The sequence below is a fragment of the Podarcis tiliguerta genome, assembly GCF_965153285.1.
Source record: "Podarcis tiliguerta genome assembly, chromosome: 11".
NCBI classification, from domain to species: Eukaryota; Metazoa; Chordata; class Lepidosauria; order Squamata; family Lacertidae; genus Podarcis; species Podarcis tiliguerta.
This window is the reverse complement of record NC_139544.1, coordinates 5,465,031-5,482,907: the sequence shown is the minus strand read 5'-3', so window position 1 is coordinate 5,482,907 and position 17,877 is coordinate 5,465,031. Positions and strand designations below refer to the sequence as shown.

Here is a 17,877-nt window from a genome sequence, read left to right as displayed (position 1 = left end):
TGATAATATTATGGTTCAAAGTTTACCACATTTTCCTTGTCAAGAATACAGCACATGTTAACTTTTAACGTTACATTACAGAAGTGTGTGTGTATGTATGTGTGTGTGGTCTCTTCCCTAATTTATTTGCACTTCAACCTATTGGGATCAAACATCAATCGCTGTAGGCAAAGGAAGATTGGGGAAAGAGACAGACATCTGCCCCCAGACACAGAGAGCAAAGCAGCATCTGAAGTGCTGCAACTATTCCCCCCCCCATCCAGCCCACTGTACAAATTGTTCACGAGCATGGAGTGCTTCCAAAAGACCTAATTAGCAACTCACTGCAAACATTTTTTGCATTAGCTAATGATCCAGCTACACTTGTAAGTAAACAGCACCAACATATCTAATCAATGCAAAAAAAAGACAGAGGGAAGGAGAAGGCAACAGAATGCCTACTCAACATCTGGATGCAATTTTCCAGTTTGGCTTAGAACAAAATGAAAACACATGACGGTTCTTTTGATCTATGCCTCAACAAAGAAATTGTTGGTCTAAAAAAAACTATAGCATACTGGCCCAGTCAATGTGTCATTTTCATAAAACCTGGTCGTTTTTCTTCCAGCGTTCCCAAATTAATTCTGTTGGTTTCCTGCAATCTCTAATTTTACCATATTGCATGAAACCAGAAGAGATTCTTGGGGGCTGATCTTATTTTTGTTTTAAGCGCTCGTGATCTCTGCTACTGTTCCCCCCTCCCTTTGCACGTGAAGATTCCCCCTCCCTCCCTTTTTGAGATCAAACACAAGGGCTTCATTGAGACAGCAGTGACTGTCTTAACTCTGTAACGTTGCTAAAATGGAAAGATGAAGGAATCTGCTTGAATGAATTGTTACCAAGTGGCATGTGGCTTCCCACAACCGTTACTCTTCTGGTCTGTGTCACATGCTGAAATCGTGCTAGGCCTTGGCCTGCCATATGGCCTGACTGAAATCGTTGTAGAACCTGGCAGTTTGAGGTGATCTGAGCAAATACAACAACACCAAACAAGAAGGCAAGAAAGAAATACATGAAGCAAATGTACAGCAAAGGATAGGTATGCCACTTCTGCGAAGAGGGCCACAACAAGTCATGAGCCAGTGAGGAATAGCAGTTAGTGTCCAAACCAGGGAAAACTGGTTCAAATCCCCATCGCTCCACCATGAAGGCTGATATCAGGTTAGTTTAGGGGTCGGCAAGATTTATTTTGCCTGGGCCGGATCGGTCCCGCAGAGATCCCTCCCTGGGCCGAATCGCATGCCTACCCATGATTTTCGGTGTTTGCGTCTGCACAGACGTGATTTTCGGCATCTGTGCATGCGCAGACGTGATTTCTGGTGCCACGGAGGCAAGTCCCAGCGCCACGCTGCACTGGTTTAGCACAGCACGCAAGTGGGTGTCTCAGTTTGGGGGCAGCTCAAGAGCCAGTCAAACGACCTCCGTGGGCTGCTTCCGGCCCATGGGCCTTCCGTTGCTGACCCCTGGGCTAGTCGCTGTATCACAATAAGCTTAATAATTGCTGGCATCACAAGGATGTTAATGTCAGCACCAGGTGGGCCTTGCTGGAGAGAGCATTCCATAAATATGGGGGGGGGCACCACTGAAAATATCTTCTCTCTTGTCACCACCCTCCAAACCTCACTTGAAGGTGGCGTCCTGAGAAGAGATTATGTGTTCATCCCTTTGCCTCCAAAATTGCCTGAGTACTCTCACTGTGTACTTTACTGTGCAATTAATCTGTTAGGTTTCCACCCCTCCCCTGTAAATTAGATGGCAGTAACATTCTTAGAAAAGAAAAGTAGGCATGAAAGGAGAAAACAGAAGTAATGGGAAGCCACTCAGTGCTGGATGTCGTCTCCACATGCTGTTCATTTATTGCCCAGAGAAGACTGAAGCTGCTGGTGTCTCTGTGCCTTTTGAAGTTCTTCGTGAGGAAGTGTACTATAATTATCATAGTATGGGAATCAAGGGGAAGCTATGACCTTAAACCCTATTAAGTTTCAAATTATGTTCTTCATTAGTGTTCTCCATTAGGCACCACAGAATCAGTTCTGGAAAGGCATGATCTTGCTACATCAGGAGATATTTGTATCCTTATAAAAACGGAGTAACCTTTTTGTTTGGGCTTAAGCAGTCCCTTTGCTAGAATGCAGAACAATTGACCATGGCTATTTAATGTGGCTGGCCTGGTGGAAACGTGTTTTTCTGTTACTTGAATAGATAATGTACTAAGAGAATCTGAAAGGGACTCAGAGCTGGGATCAACAATAAATTATCCTGCAACAATGATTTATTTACACATACACTATTTGAAAGCAATAGAATATTAATTTTTGTAACTACTCAACCATATTTTGATCATTGGTCTTCATCAGTAACTTTTATGTAATAATGCATATCCAGTCATGAATTACACTGAGGAGTCCTGCCTGGCACTATATTAAGTAAAAGTGTTTTTAAAAAGCAGAATAAATCTTCTATTCTTAACATAGCCTCTTTCACCAATAATGTAGATGTAAATATGGATAGTGGAGCATTCTGTCATCATCTGGGAGTGATATTTGACTGTCATATAGAATTGTTTTTTGTAAGTTGTAGTCTACTGAGAGTAAGGTGTTGTTTTTTAAACTTTTTGAATAATAGTTACAACGTGGTAAAATGTGTCTTTAGCAAGAATATAGGAGAAGTGTCTAAAGAAAAAGACAATAGTTAATTATGCTGCTTGAAACTAGTATCTATAAAAAGGCTGAGAATGTTAGGATATATCTGGGAGTAAGAATTGGCTGCAATTGTTAGGCTTTTTCAAACAGGTTCTTAGAAAGACTATTACAAAACAGATTGTAAAGGGTTGCACCAAGCAATTTGAATGGAGTAGGTAAAGATCACATGACAGTGCTTCTTCCCATACAGCAGCTCAGTTATTTTTCCCCTGAAGGTAATGAGAAGTCTGGTATGACAGAGGGTGTATGCATGTATTCATGTATGGTGTGGTGTAGTGGTTAAGAGCGGTAGTCTCCTAATCTGGGGAACCGGGTTCGCGTCTCTGCTCCTCCACATGCAGCTGCTGGGTGACCTTGAGCCAGTCACACTTCTATGAAGTCTCTCAGCCCCACTCACCTCACAGAGTGTTTGTTGTGGGGGAGGAAGGGAAAGGAGATTGTTAGCCGCTTTGAGACTCCTTAAAGGGAGTAAAAGGCAGGATATCAAATCCAAACTCTTCTTCTTCTTCTTCTTCTTCTTCTTCTTCTTCTTCTTCTTCTTCTTCTTCTTCTTCTATTCCAGTTTGTGGGTGCAAGTTACTCTATTTGAAGTATGAACTTCTGATGGTGCTTTTAATTTGCAAGGCAAAGTTTAGTGACTATAATTAGTTTATAGGCTGAATTGGCAATTGCCTCTAGTGACTGTAAGATTTCAACTTACGGAAACTGGAAAGAAATAGGATTGTTATGTAATGATTTGGTTAACATAATATTTTATTTGATTATTAGAATTAATGGCACTATTAAGTTTCTTTGGGCACACACTCTTTGAGTTAGGCTGCAATTAGAGCCCCATTTAGCAGGGAGTCTTCTTCTTCTTCTTTGGCGATTGCTCATAGCCGAGTAAGATTGTCTTCGATGTCCTTCCACAGTGGGGCCATTGGTTTCCGGGCAGGAGTTGATCATGGTGTGGATTTGCCAAGCGTGCCTTCCTCTTAGCACGTTTCTCCCTTGCGTCCTGAGTTCAAGTGTCTTCAAAGCCCATGACACCTTTGGTAAAGGCTGTTCTCCAACTGGAGCACTCACAAGCCAGTGTTTCCCAGTTGTCAGTGTTTATACTACATTTTTTAAGATTTGCCTTGAGACGGTCTTTAGACCTCTTTTGTTGACCACCAGCATTACGCTTTCCATTTTTAAGTTCGGTAACCCCTCACTAAATTCAATTGGACTTACTTCTGAGTAGGCATGGCTAGCATTGCATTTTTAGGTTATTATCTTTGGGTATGCTTCTTGATAATGCTACTGTACTTTTCTTTATTGTGATGGAAAAGGCTGACCTTCCAGAGCACAGAGTTTTTTTCACAAGATCACAAAATGGTGTTAATAATGGGAATTGGGGCCACATTACTGGGCATGTGCATGATATTTATTAATTTAGAAAAGTATTTATACACTGCCCACAACATAAAATAAATCCAAGAGTGACTGTCTCCTTAAAAAAAAGGCAACCAAAGATATGAATAGACCTGTGAGCATTAAAAAAAAAAAAAAATTCAACAAGAGATGACTGAAGGTTAATACTGAGGATAGCTGCTAAATATCTGCTAGGAGAATATTTCCACACGAAATGTTCAACTCCCAGTTGAGGACAGTTGAGCCTCTGCAACACAGGGGAATCACTAAAAATGTACCTTCAGATGATATCAGTGATCAAGCTGGGATACGAAGGCTCAGGGAGTCCTTAGGGTAACTTCGACCCAAGTTGTCAAGGCTTTGTATATAGATACTTGAAATGGTCCAGTAAAATTCAGGTACAGTGGTACCTCGCAAGACGAATGCCTCTCAAGACGAAAAACTCGCAAGATGAAAGAGTTTTTCATTTTCTGAGTTGCTTCGCAAGACGGATTTCCCTATGGGCTTGCTTCGCAAGACGAAAACGTCTTGCGCCTTTTTTTTAAAACTGCCAATGCATTCCTATGGGAAACCATCAATACACAGTGGTGCTTCGCAAGATGAAAAAAATCACAAGACGAAAAAACTCGCAGAACGAATTAATTTCGTCTTGCGAGGCACCACTGTAGATGTTTTAGTATAGGTATCACATCCTGAGCACCATAAACTGCGCGCTGCAGGCTACCTGCTGCATTCTGCATCATATATTTATTTGTTTTAGTTATATCCCACCTTCGCTCCAAGGAACTCTCAAGGTGGCAGACATAGTTATTTCCCCTTTCTTCATGTTATCCTCACAACAACCCTCTGATGTACGTTAGGCAGCCACTGGGCCAAGGTAACCCAATGAGCTCTGTGGCTCCTAGTACAACACTCCAAACCGCTATTCCATGGGACTGGGATATATGGAAATCATGGCTGGCCAGTGTAATACATGCTGAATTATATGCATGAACTAGCTCCACAGGAAATATCTGTGCCTAGGAACTGAACATATTGCTCAGCAATGGTAAATATATACATATTGTCCGAATTCGTTAATAGATAAAGCTTCAAATACCCTTGATGGGTGTGTGTGTGCCTTAAGCAACTCAAAAGGCCACAATGAAGCTCTCTTCAATTTAATTTGTGAATCAGCATAATAACAAGCAGATTTTTATGAGCCCACCATCAAATGAACAAGAAAAATAGTTAAATATGCAAATGAGCCAGCATTTATTGCATTAAATATCCCACTGATCTCCCGCTGTCATTTCAATAGCAGAGACTGAAGAAATGTTCTCTGGTATCAAAGTCAAAATCTCAGGTGGCTCAAAAACACTTGTTCAGAGCAACATGAACAACGTGTACTTTCAGTATGTGTTAAAACATGCCCTGCAAAAATTAACTTCGATCAATAAGATTACATAAAGCTATTCAGCATCTTTGCAGCAAGTCTGAGAGGGGGAAAGACTCTTGTTCGTGTTGCAAAATACATTATTTGAATTATCTCTTTAGGTCATATTAACAAACTTGTACCAGCAGGTTAAACATAAAGCCTGTCTTAAACTTAGCTATCATAACTCCACACTAACTTTGTTTCTTGGTGTGTGGCTCCTACATACAAATATCACAGTGCAAACCTATACAGATCTACCTGGAAGTGGACACCATTAATCTCATGGGGACCTACTCCCAGGTAAGTGTGTACGGATTGTGGTCTGAAGAACATCCTTATATGTGTCTACTCCCTTTCATAAAGGGGACTCGGCCCATAGTTGAGCATCAGTTAAGATACCAGAATCAATGTAATTATATTATTTAATTGCCACTGTGCTAATAATTATTTGTTTAATCTGTTACATTTATTTGCCATTCAATAACAAAAGTTCTCATTGCTATAATATATACGACTACCCTCTTTCATTCCCAGGCATCTGAATGCCACACACCTTTCCACAGTGACTTCTTTTGGTAAAGCACAAGATTCCTAATCTCAGGGTTATGGGTTCAAGCAAAAGATTCCTGCATTGCAGGGGGTTGGACTAGATGACCCTCATGGTCCCTTCAAACTCACAATTCTGTGATATCTGTGTAATAGAAAATCCTGGCACCTGTTCCAGTCAATTCATAACATGTGAGAATTGACCCTGCTGGGACTCAACCTTGTCTTTTTAAAATAACAACAACAAATTACTTATACCCCACCCATCTGGCTGAGTTTCCCCAGCCACTCTGGGCAGCTCCCAATCGAGTGTTAAAAACAATACAGCATTAAATATTAAAAACTTCCCTAAACAGGGCTGCCTTCAGATGTCTTCTAAAAATAAGATAGCTGCTTATTTCCTTGACATCTGGTGGGAGGACGTTCCACAGGACAGGTGCCACTACTGAGAAGGCCCTCTATCTGGTTTCCTGTAACCTCACTTCTCGCAATGAGGGAACCACCAGAAGGCCCTTGGCGATGGACCTCAGGGTCCGGGTAGAACGATGGGGGTGGAGACACTCCTTCAGGTATACTGGACCGAGGCCGTTTCGGGCTTTAAAGGTCAGCACCAACACTGCTAGTGTGCCCTGGAACAAACCCAACAGTTTCCCCGAAGAGAAAAATCTATAGTGGTAGGCAAGCTTTCAGAGAAGCTTGTCTATTGTCCTGTTGTAATCTCTCTTGCTCAGCTTCCGAAGAACCCACATTGCAACATGGAAATCACAGTTGCAAGCTGTGACAGGTATGAAAATTGATTAAGCTTTGTATTATTTGTGCAATATAGTAAGCATGGTTGTTGTAAATATACAGGCCGGGATCCAAAGCTCTGCACCTGGTGTTTCACCTGCAGGCCAAGCCTTTTCACTGACAGTTGTGTCACCTGAAAAGGCACAAAGGGCTGAAGAAAAAATGGCCGTGTCCGTCTACAAAGGGAATAGAATCTGGCTGGCATAACAGCGAGCCATTAACAATTTAGAATGGCCCAAGATATTCTGCTGCCTGAGATAAAGGACAAGATACAGCACCCGCCTCTCAACTGGATTCGCACCTGAATCTTCAACAGTGGTGAGGAGACAATAAGGTAAAGGTACCCCTGCCCATACGGGCCAGTCTTGACAGACTCTAGGGTTGTGCGCTCATCTCACTCTATAGGCCGGGAGCCAGCGCTGTCCGCAGACACTTCTGGGTCACGTGGCCAGCGTGACAAGCTGCATCTGGCGAGCCAGCGCAGCACACAGAACGCTGTTTACCTTCCCGCTGGTAAGCAGTCCCTATTTATCTACTTGCACCCGGGGGTGCTTTCAAACTGCTAGGTTGGCAGGCGCTGGGACCGAACGACGGGAGCGCACCCCGCCGCGGGGATTCGAACCGCCGACCATGTGATCGGCAAGTCCTAGGCGCTGAGGTTTTACCGACAGCGCCACCCGTGTCCCGAGGAGACAATACCCTCCACCATAAGACCAGCAGGCTAGCTTAGTGGGCACAGGGCAAGCTGCAGGGCACACAGCTTTGTCCTTTAGCAGAAGGGGAGGCCAGAGGGGGCTGATAAGAAATGTGGTCAGGACAGTGGCATCAATGCACCACCCCAGCATCTGGCGCCTGAGGCAGCTAATGATAGGGCTGGCTGCATGGACAATCCAGAATTGATACTGCTATGAACTTCAGCCCATGTACTGTACTGACAGTCATGGTAACCTTTTATAGGACTCAAAAATATGTTCATAATAATAATAATAATAATAATAATAATAATAATAATTTATTATTTGTACTCCGCCCATCTGACTGGGTTTCCCAGGAACTCTGGGTGGCTTCCACAGAGACCAAAAATACACTAAAATGTCACACATTAAAAATTTCCCTGAACAGGGTTGCCTTAAGATGTCTTCTGAATGTCAGGTAGCTGTTTATCGCTTTGACATCTGATGGGAGGGTGTTCCACAGGGCGGGTGCCACTACCGAGAAGGCCCTCTCCCTGGTTCCCTGTAGCTTTGCTTCTCGCAATGAGGGAACCACCAGAAGGCCCTCGGCGCTGGACCTCAGTGTCCAAGCAGAATGATGGGGGTGGAGACGCTCCTTCAGGTACAGTGGTGCCTCGCAAGACGAAAAGAATCCGTTCCGCGAGTCTCTTCGTCTAGCGGTTTTTTCGTCTTGCGAAGCAACCCTATTAGCGGATTAGCGGATTAGCGCTATTAGTGGTTTAGCGGCTATTAGCGGCTATTAAAGGCTTAAGGGATTAGCGGATTAGCTGCTAAAAGGCTATTAGCAGCTTAGTGCCTTAGAAAAAGGGGGTGGGGAGCGAAAAAAAATCGCAGGAACTCGCAAGACATTTTCGTCTTGCGAAGCAAGCCCATAGGAAATTCGTTTTGCGAAGCACCTCCAAAACGGAAAACCCTTTCGTCTAGCGGGTTTTCCGTCTTGCGAGGCATTCGTCTTGCGGGGCACCACTGTATACTGAAAGTATACTAACAGCCTGGTTAGGAACTTTGAAGTTGGTCTTAAAGTGTTCAGTTATTTGCAGGATCCAGCCTACAGGTGGGTGGGTCTTCACTAGCAATGATGCCATACATGGAAAGATTCTCTCCACATTTCTTTTTGTTTCGTTAATAGGGCTCTCTTTTTGTACCCTCTGTTGAGAACTTAGCTAGTTAAAAATAATAAGAAAGACTGCTCTTGCATTGCATCCTCATGGCAGTGCCTGAAAGGAACTGCTCCGCAGTGCCCAATATAACATGGGCATCATTAAGTCAGTGTAGACTTTAATCATACCACATTTTTCCTGTTTAGATAAGATCTCAGAATTATTAATTGTGGAAGTGAGCTGAATGCAAGAGCAAATACTGCTTTAGCAGAGGCTTAGAAACATAAGTGTTGGACATTGCAGCAGACACAAAAATCAGCAAGTGGGCATAATTAGATTATAAGCCTCCAGATCAGAAACGGTGTCATTTTTGCTAAGTATGAAGAGTGAGGCACTCTCATCAACTTCTGAGGCTGCAGTTCAGTGCACAATTACGCGGAATGCCATGTATTTTACTCCTGAGTAAAATTGTATTGCCTTGCAAAATTAGTATATGAAGAAATCCTGACCCAGGAGCACACTGTGAATTGAGCCACTTACGCTTATGAAGAATTTGATCTACAAACTGATACATTTATTATTAGGCGTTTGAGGCAACCTATCACCTGTGACTTCTGGACTTTGGGACTTTTTGGGACTGGGCCTATTGAGCTATAAAACACCCAGCTGACATGGTGCCTCTCAGGCTAGGAAACTGACACTTGCTGGCTGTAGAGATTTGTTACTGAGAACACCCCACCACCCAGTAACCTTTCTTGCTTAGCTGAGAAACACCTGCAGCAAAGACCAGCTCCTTGGCAAGGCCACGGGGGGTGCTGTGACTCTTTTCAGGACTGGACATGAGCTATAAAACATCCTGCTGGCATGATGATGTGGTGAAGCAACCTTCAAAAGGTGGTGTGCCCTTTTTTGAGTTTAGATTTGTTGATTTTTTTTTTTTTAAAAATAGGCCAATATGTAAAAGTGTGAAGTTGTATGAAAAGTCAATTTTTTGTTGGTGGCCATGCTAAGAACCGTTGTTTCACATTCAAGTATGTGAGCTTGTTCTTGTGGATCCTGTCCCCCACAACCTCATGGGGTTGGAGGAAGGATGGCGGCAAACAGATTGAGATTGAATCCTGACAAGACAGAAGTACTGTTTCTGGGGGACAGGAGGCGGGCAGGTGTGGAGGATTCCCTGGTCCTGAATGGGGTAACTGTGGCCCTGAAGGACCAGGTGCACAGCCTGGGAGTCATTTTGGACTCACAGCTGTCCATGGAGGCACAGGTTAAATCCGTGTCCAGGGCAGCTGTGTACCAGCTCCACCTGGTACGCAGGCTGAGACCCTACCTGCCCACGGACTGCCTCGCCAGAGTGGTGCATGCTCTGGTTATCTCCCGCTTGGACTACTGCAATGCGCTCTACATGGGGCTACCTTTGAAGGTGACCCGGAAATTACAACTAATCCAAAACGCAGCAGCCAGACTGGTGACTGGAAGTGGCCGCCGAGACCATATAACACCGGTCTTGGAAGACCTACATTGGCTCCCAGTACGTTTCCGAGCACAATTCAAAGTGTTGATGCTGACCTTTAAAGCCCTAAACGGCCTCGGTCCAGTATACCTGAAGGAGCGTCTCCACCCCCATCGTTCTACCCGGACACTGAGGTCCAGCACCAAGGGCCTTCTGGCGGTTCCCTCACTGCGAGAGGCCAAGTTACAGGGAACCAGGCAGAGGGCCTTCTCGGTAGTGGCACCCTCCCTGTGGAACACCCTCCCACCAGATGTCAAAGAGAACAACAACTACCAGACTTTTAGAAGACATCTGAAGGCAGCCCTGTTTAGGGAAGCTTTTAATGTTTGATGTATCACAGTATTTTAATATTCTTTTGGAAGCCGCCCAGAGTGGCTGGGGAAACCCAGCCAGATGGGTGGGGTATAAATAAATTATTATCATCATCATCATCATCATCATCATCATCATCATCATGGGAGAAAGGAGAGGGCTGGGTGTTGCATGCTAGGTTTGTAGATCTGTGTTTATTCCCCCCTGTAGGCTCTGTTTTTTGTAATGTGGAGTTAATGAGTGTTTTGTTGGCTAGCTGGCTGGCTGCAGTGCAACAGAGAAGTGGTTTCTGCTTTAGGGTGAGAACATGTTAGTGGAACCTGTTCCCTGTGTGAGAGAGGGAGAAGGAGTGTGTGTACCCTAGGGGTGTTTGTGTGTTTGGTGTGTGTGTGTGTGTGTGTGTGAGAGAGAGAGAGAGAGAGAGAGAGAGATAGGGGTGCCTTAATTGATGCTTTTTCTGTTTCTTGCTGCAGGGTTTTGCTGGAGTTCCTAACACATATCCGGTGTGATTTATGGGTATTTTGTATGGTTTTGATTGATTTATTGTAGACTTCTTTTATATTAATGTGTTTTTCACTGCTTTGGGCGCCTTTTGCCCCAAAAGCGGTATATAAATAAGCCCGGGCATAGCATTCTCCTTCCACAAAGGGCACCTTATATGTCTATCTGAAGTCGAGTGTAATTTATTGCTAGGTTTAGTCGTAAGAAAGGACTTGTTACTGTGGCCAAATTAACAGTGGTAGGACTGGACTCTCGGGCTGTATTTTTAAATGTACACACAGAACTGTCTTGCTGAAAGTGATTGGGCTTTTAAAAAAAGCTGGGCGAGGGGGTACCTTGGTTCTTACGCCTCCGTTCTATGGAACACTGTGGACAGAATGCCACTACGTTGCATTTAGTAACTTAAATCCACAGCTCTTTTGCTTACACTGCGGTTTTTTTTAACCCAAACAGGGATTTCGAGCCTATCCTATCAACAACAGTCTCTTTAAACTCATTACTGGTGGGTTAGCCGCTGCCTAAATTCCTCTTTATCCCACGAACAAAACTTCCAATATGCCTGCAGAGATAGCGGGGACATCAGAGGTCAAACATGCCTTTGGTGTTCTCAAAAGTAGGGCAACGCTGGGCTCTATAGGGAGCTTGCAAAGAATGGTGTGGCCTTGTGTTGAGTACTTTTATTTATTTATTATCACCTAAACAGATAGGCCTCAATTCAAAGGCCGTTGATCAGGTAAAAAAATAAAATAAATATTTGACCAACTGTTAAGACCTGATATTGGCTAAATACACTTAAGATCTCAAAAAGTGACTCGTTACCCTTTCTGGCTACGTAGGTACTCCAGTAAACACACACACGGAGAGCCTTCTGACAAATTAAAGATAAAACCGTTGTGAGAGGAGGCTACATTTTTCTGAAGCCCTGGAGAGGAGTTGTTCGGAGGAAACTTTGATACAGATCGCTCTGAACACGCCGCCCTCCAAGGCAACATCATGGTCCTCGTTCCTCCATTAGCTTAAACAGGGCAGCATCTATCTGACTCCAGCTCCTGCCTGTCCTGGAGTAGGGATGCATTATTTATCTCTCTGTGTTATTTTCACAGATTTCTGGAGAGAGCGGGGCAAGGTAAAGGAATAATAATAATAAAAGAGAGAGAGAGCGAGAGGGAGCGCCTAGCCCATCCTCCCCCCCCCGCGTCTTTCTCAAAAGCCCACGTTACTTTGATTGACAGCTCAGCCTCTCCACTCTCCTTCTCCCCGACCTTCCCATTCTCCCTGCCTGCCTGCCTGCTCCGCCGCCTCCCATTGGCTCGCTCGGAGGGGTCCTGCAGCTCCGCGAGGAAGCCTTCCTAGCCAAGGCGGGGGGGGGGGAGGAGAGTGAGAAGGGGGGAGGCGAGGCCTGCCAGCGCCGGCTTCCCATTGGCCTGATGTCACGGCCCCACGTTGGTTCCCGAGCCGGCGATTGGGCGCCCGCCCCTCTTCCCCCTCTCCGGGGGCGGGGCCGAGGGGCTGGTTAGCTCGAGGAGTGTGAAACCGCGTGTTAATGTAACCAGCGCGGGCGGATACTTTGTGTCCCGTTTATTGCGATCCCGCCGCCGAGCTGGGCTGCGCGTCCCGCGGAGTTTCCTCCTTACGCGCCGATCTGGTCTCCACGGAAGAGAAGAAAGCCTTGTGATTATATTTGCGGCGGGACGAGGAGGAGGAGGAGGGCGATCGCCTGCTCCGCCTGGATGTTTCTTCTTCGAGGGATCCTGGGGAGAACTTTGGACCGGGATTGAGCGAGGCCGACGGGAGAGAAGAAGAGGCCGCGCGGGAAGGCCAGCGGGGATGATGCCGCCGCCGCTCCGTCCTTTCCTGGCGGGGCTCTAGTGCGGAGGCCGCTCGGCGCCGTCCGATGCGCGGCGGGCCTACGGAGCCAGCCCGTCCCTTCCTTTTGGTCCCGTTTGCGGCGCCTGGCTGCGCGGAGAGGAAGCGAGGCTGAAGCGGGGCTGGTGGGGGCGGGCAGGCGGGGGGCGCTTTTCCCTTGGCCCCTCTCCGGGCGCGGCTGGATCCCCCGCTTCCTGGAGCCGCTTGGCTTTGCGCGCCCCATCCAGCGCCGCGACCCCCCTTTCCTTCCCCGCGTCCCGTGCGCGCCCCGGCCTCGAGTCTCCCTCCCGGCAGCCGCGTGGCCTTTTGTAGCGGGACTGCCCTTCCGTCGGACTTGACTCCCTTGGATTTTCGAGTTGCGAAGAGATCGCTGGAGCTGCCGCCGGGGAGTTTGGGGTCTTACAAGTGCACCGCGCAAGTTTGAAGCCGGGAGAGAGGAGGGAAAGGAGATTTCTTGGCTGGGGGGGTGGGCGGGCGAGGAAGGCGCCCCGTCGGAGGAGGAGGAGCACGGACGACCGCGACGAGAAGCGACCCCCTTGCCCGGCCAGGGCTCCCCTTCCCCGGTGACATCCCCCCCCCTCCAAACAAAGGAAGCGGCTGGGCTCAGGCTGGAGCGAGGCGGCGGCGGCGGCGGGAGGATGGTGCAGTTGAGCCGCGAGGCCGAGTAGGGGCTCCCGGTCCCGCTCCTCTCCCTCCGGCTGCCTTTGGTGCGCTTTTCCCCTCGGGATTTAAACTTCGTCCATTCAGCTGCGAAGGAGCAAAGCGACGGCAGCAGCAGCCCGAGTCATGTTTCCGCAGAGCCGGCATCCCGTAAGTGCCCCCCCTCTCCCCGATTGCCTGTCTCTCCCCCCCCTGGGGTCGCCCCCGTCCGGGCAAAGTGCGTGCAAGGTCGCTTCTTCCCCGCCTGCGAACTCTGCCCGTCCCGCCGGAGGAACTTGGCGGGCCCGCGCCTGGCTCGCTCGCTCCCTCGGCCCGCCGATTCCTTTGTTTATTCTGGGACTTGTTTGTCTACCAGCCGACAATGGCGGGGAGTGGGGGGGGGGGCTGCTGCTCTGGTCGATCTCCGCTTTCCAGCCCAACTGCGGGGCTAGATAAGAGAGACGGGCAGCCGGCGCTTCTCCCCCCACCCCCCAAAGAAAAGCCTTGCCGGTGAAACCTAGACGCCCCCCGAAGTGTCTCCTGAGATGATGGTTCCTGGAGACAGCATCTTGCCTCTGAGGAGCTCCCAGAGCATTTTGCAAAACTGTTTTGAAAAGGAGGAGCAGATGGGTCTTCAGCCCCCCAATAAAACATTTGAGCCCCCAAGTTGTTGGACATTGCCATTCAAATGGTGTGTCATGGACCCCCGAGTTGGCACCCTTGACCAGCAGGTTTTTAAAAGGTAGGGAAGAAGCACCAGACAGGTGACCATGGAGAAATACTTGTGAATCTCCAAAAGGACATTTCTGTGCCAGGTAACTAACCTGTGGCCCTCCAGAGGTTGCTGGACGCCCGCTTGCCTCATCCCTGATGGTGGGGCGTGGAGTTCAACAACAAGGCCCAGTTTCCCCAGTGCTGCTTGAAGGCCCCCCCCCCACTTTTTAAGTGTCATGTCCCCCTGGCCGCTGTCTCCTTGGGTTGTGCTCTGTAGTTGGACTTTAGTTGTAGAGTTGACTTTGCCTCTTATCTACACAGATTCCTCCTAACTCTTTGTTTTCTTGCTCTACCTCCAGACGCCACACCAGGCTTCAGGACAGCCTTTTAAGTTTACCATCCCAGAATCTCTAGACCGAATCAAAGAGGAGTTCCAGTTCCTTCAAGCTCAGTATCACAGGTGGGTGCGGCCTGGTCCCTTCATTCCTGCCTTCCTGGGCTCTGTAGGCCACGTCTGTTTTGGGGATTTCAAGCTGCTCCACTGCATGCTTGTTCAGTGGGGTGTGTTTTGCTTGCTCAAAATGTACTTTGTAGTTGTGCCCAGGTGGTGGCGTGTGGAGTCAGTTTAAGGCTGTCACTCACTTAAAAACAATGGTCAGAAACCCCCCCCCCCCATTTTTTTTACATAGGCTCTTCAGTTCAGGTGAACGTAACCCACCCTCCCCCAGAATGTGCTTTCAGAACTACACAGGAACTGTCAATATTTGCTCTGGAAAGTTTTGAAAGAGTCTGAGTTGACATTTGGTCAGCCAGTGTATTCTTGTCGTCATATTCCTGCATTCCACTACTAAATGGTTGAAACATCGATTTAAACTTCTGTTGTTTGGGAAACACAGGCCTCTGGATACTAGGAACTTGTCACCGCTGTTAGTAAAGGGTTCAGTTTTTCCTGCCTTGACAAAATGGTGTTTGAACACATACCCGCTAATAATTTCATCATGTGCAAGTTCACTTAGAAGTAACTCCCACTAAGTGCAGTGAGACTCACTTCTTAGTAAATACGCAAAGCCAAAACAGCAGATATGGTATTGAAAGTGATATGGTATAAAAGTGAGGTAAGTCTACCGTATGCAAGTCCTAATGAAATCAGTAGGGCTTTTCCAAGCAAACATGTCCTAGACTTGGTTTGTTAGCGTACTATCTTAGTTTGTAACAAAACAAACACACATACTGAGATCATGTTATTTAGCTTGAGGTTCATGTGTACACAGTTTTAACTCTCCTAACTCAAAAGATCAAGCCAATTCAGATAAGTAGTATTCTGAGACAGCAAAGTTTTAAGATAGTATGAGCTGATCAGGTATTCTAGCACACCACTGCAATTACCCTTTGAGAGAGAGAGAAGCAGCAAAACAGTTTGAGTTTCTAAAGGATTTATCTTGATGGCCTATAGACTTACATTTTGAATTAACACACTTTCATTGTAATCCCAGACATGGGAGAAGTAAATTTCCATTTGGGGTTCATTGCATGTTAGAGTTTTATGCATGACAGCCCGACCCTGTGTATGCTTACTTCAGAGGAAATTCAGTGGTGTTCACTGGGACTTGCTTACAAATAAGATTGCAGCCGGGTAGCCCAACCTCTCCACAGTAAATGTGAACAGAATCCTATTGTGGCTTTACTTCCAGTTGAAAGGCATCAACTACTGGTGTAGTTAAGCATACATGTGATGCTGTAATCTCTTAATGGCATCACTTAAATCACACTATGGTCCACTTTATAGGAGAAAAGCATGCATGGGTTTTAACTGATGTTAATTTTGAGAAAGGCCGATATTTAGCTATCATTTAGGTGCTATTCGATTATGTAAATTCATACTGACTTATTCCTTTCTTAGTTTTTTAAACAGGTAACTTTATAGTGCAATACTAGGTGGAAATGTACTAATACTGTAGTATAGTATAAATAGTATATAATTTAAGGTAGCTTTTGCTGTTTTAAAGTGATTGCTTAGAAAGAACATGTAAAGATGTAAACTGCTATAATTATTCTGAACTCTATAGTGTTTTATCTTTGGGATAGATGTACTAACTTTCTGAATATTAACACTGGCAAGAAATCAGGAATTGTACTACACTGCAGCCTCTAACAATCATAGATCCCTATTGGAACCATGGCTTCTATACATCATCTGAGTAAATGTGTGTTTAATTTGTTCTGAGTTGATATTATGTACTCTGCATATTTGAGCTTGATCTTCCATATTAAAGCAGTATGCTACAGTTTCTCTGTATTTACACTGTGATATATTATGACAGGTCTCCAAACAACTTTCTTTTCAGAATGCAAGCAATGGCAAATACTTGAATTGACATACTTAAAAATACCTGTGTCGTGGTTTGTTTGTTTTTTATTTCAAAAATATATTTTTCTCTTCCTAGCCTTAAGTTGGAATGTGAGAAGCTGGCAAGTGAAAAGACAGAAATGCAAAGGCACTACGTGATGGTAAATACAATACAATCTTGTCTCCTTATTTGTTTTGATAAAACACAGAAATGATAGCATTGGAATACCCCTAGGAGGTCACCCAGCTTAGCCCTAGCCCCACGCTCAGTGAAGGATCTGCAGTGCAGAATGGAACTATTCCAGGCAGTGTCCTCTCTTTAAACAGCCCCAGCCAAGGAGAGAGCCCATGATCTAGACAGTCCCACGGTTGAGCAGCTGTTCCTGTTTGGAAGTTTCTCCTAATGTTAAGTCAAAGCCTGCTTGCTTACAATTTTATCTATTGCCTTTTGTAGTAGTAGATTGAACAAGCCTGCGCCATCAGTTTTGTAAGTGCATTGCTGCCTTTTGCATGATTCTAACATATTTTTTTCCTCCCTTTTTTATAGTACTATGAAATGTCATATGGGTTAAATATTGAAATGCACAAACAGGTAAGAAATTGATATGATACATAATTGCAAAACTGCTAGAGTGCTGTGGTGCAAAATGTTTGTAGTTTTAAAAAAGCCATAGTGTATGTAGATGAAATCAAAAATGGGAGATGGGGAATGGTGTAAGTATAATGCATAGTTTTTCTATAAACTACCAGTTGGCCATATGAGGCCTGGCATAAATACGAATGAGTTATGATTGCTACTCTGTTCTAAAAGATTCTTCAAAAATATTTCAAGTTAAGTGCTTTCAAGGAAACCAATTTCTAGGAGAAAACTCCACGTTATAATCTTGGGTCTGCCTAACCAGTCTCTTATGTCCAAGCGCATATGTTGATGGTTGCTCAAATCCTAGCAATTTAAAAGCATGAAAAGATTAGTGACTTGGAAAGCTCTTGGTTATGACTGAGTTTGCAAGTTCCCATAAAATTCACACTTATGGCCACTATAATGGTGAATAAAAAGAGTATTGAAGTGGAACAAGGCACTAAGAACCTCATAAGAGAAGAAAAGCTAAATGATTGCTCAGCCCAAAGGACCTTCAATTGAGTAGTTATTGTCTGCCAAAGAAAGCATTAATGGCAGGGTGTAAGTATTCTGTAGATATGCTGACATCCACTTTTTCATCAAGATGCTGGTACAATAAGTCTTTTAGAAATCGATGGCCTCTTAAA

The 17,877-nt window shown here is 45.5% G+C and overlaps 1 protein-coding gene across 2 annotated transcripts in view; it reads left to right on the top strand.

Annotated features, from left to right (window-relative positions):
* The first annotated feature begins 12,719 nt into the window (after positions 1-12,719).
* The window catches only part of LOC310659703 (transducin-like enhancer protein 1), a 74,807-nt gene continuing 69,649 nt past the window's right edge, over positions 12,720-17,877 (top strand). For both annotated transcript variants that reach the window (XM_083403427.1, XM_083403426.1), the window contains exons 1-4: positions 12,720-13,721; positions 14,624-14,724; positions 16,709-16,772; positions 17,159-17,203. In XM_083403427.1, the coding sequence (XP_083259553.1) occupies positions 13,698-13,721; positions 14,624-14,724; positions 16,709-16,772; positions 17,159-17,203 (234 nt within the window). In that variant the 5' untranslated portion in view covers positions 12,720-13,697. The remainder of the gene's footprint in view (positions 13,722-14,623; positions 14,725-16,708; positions 16,773-17,158; positions 17,204-17,877) is intronic.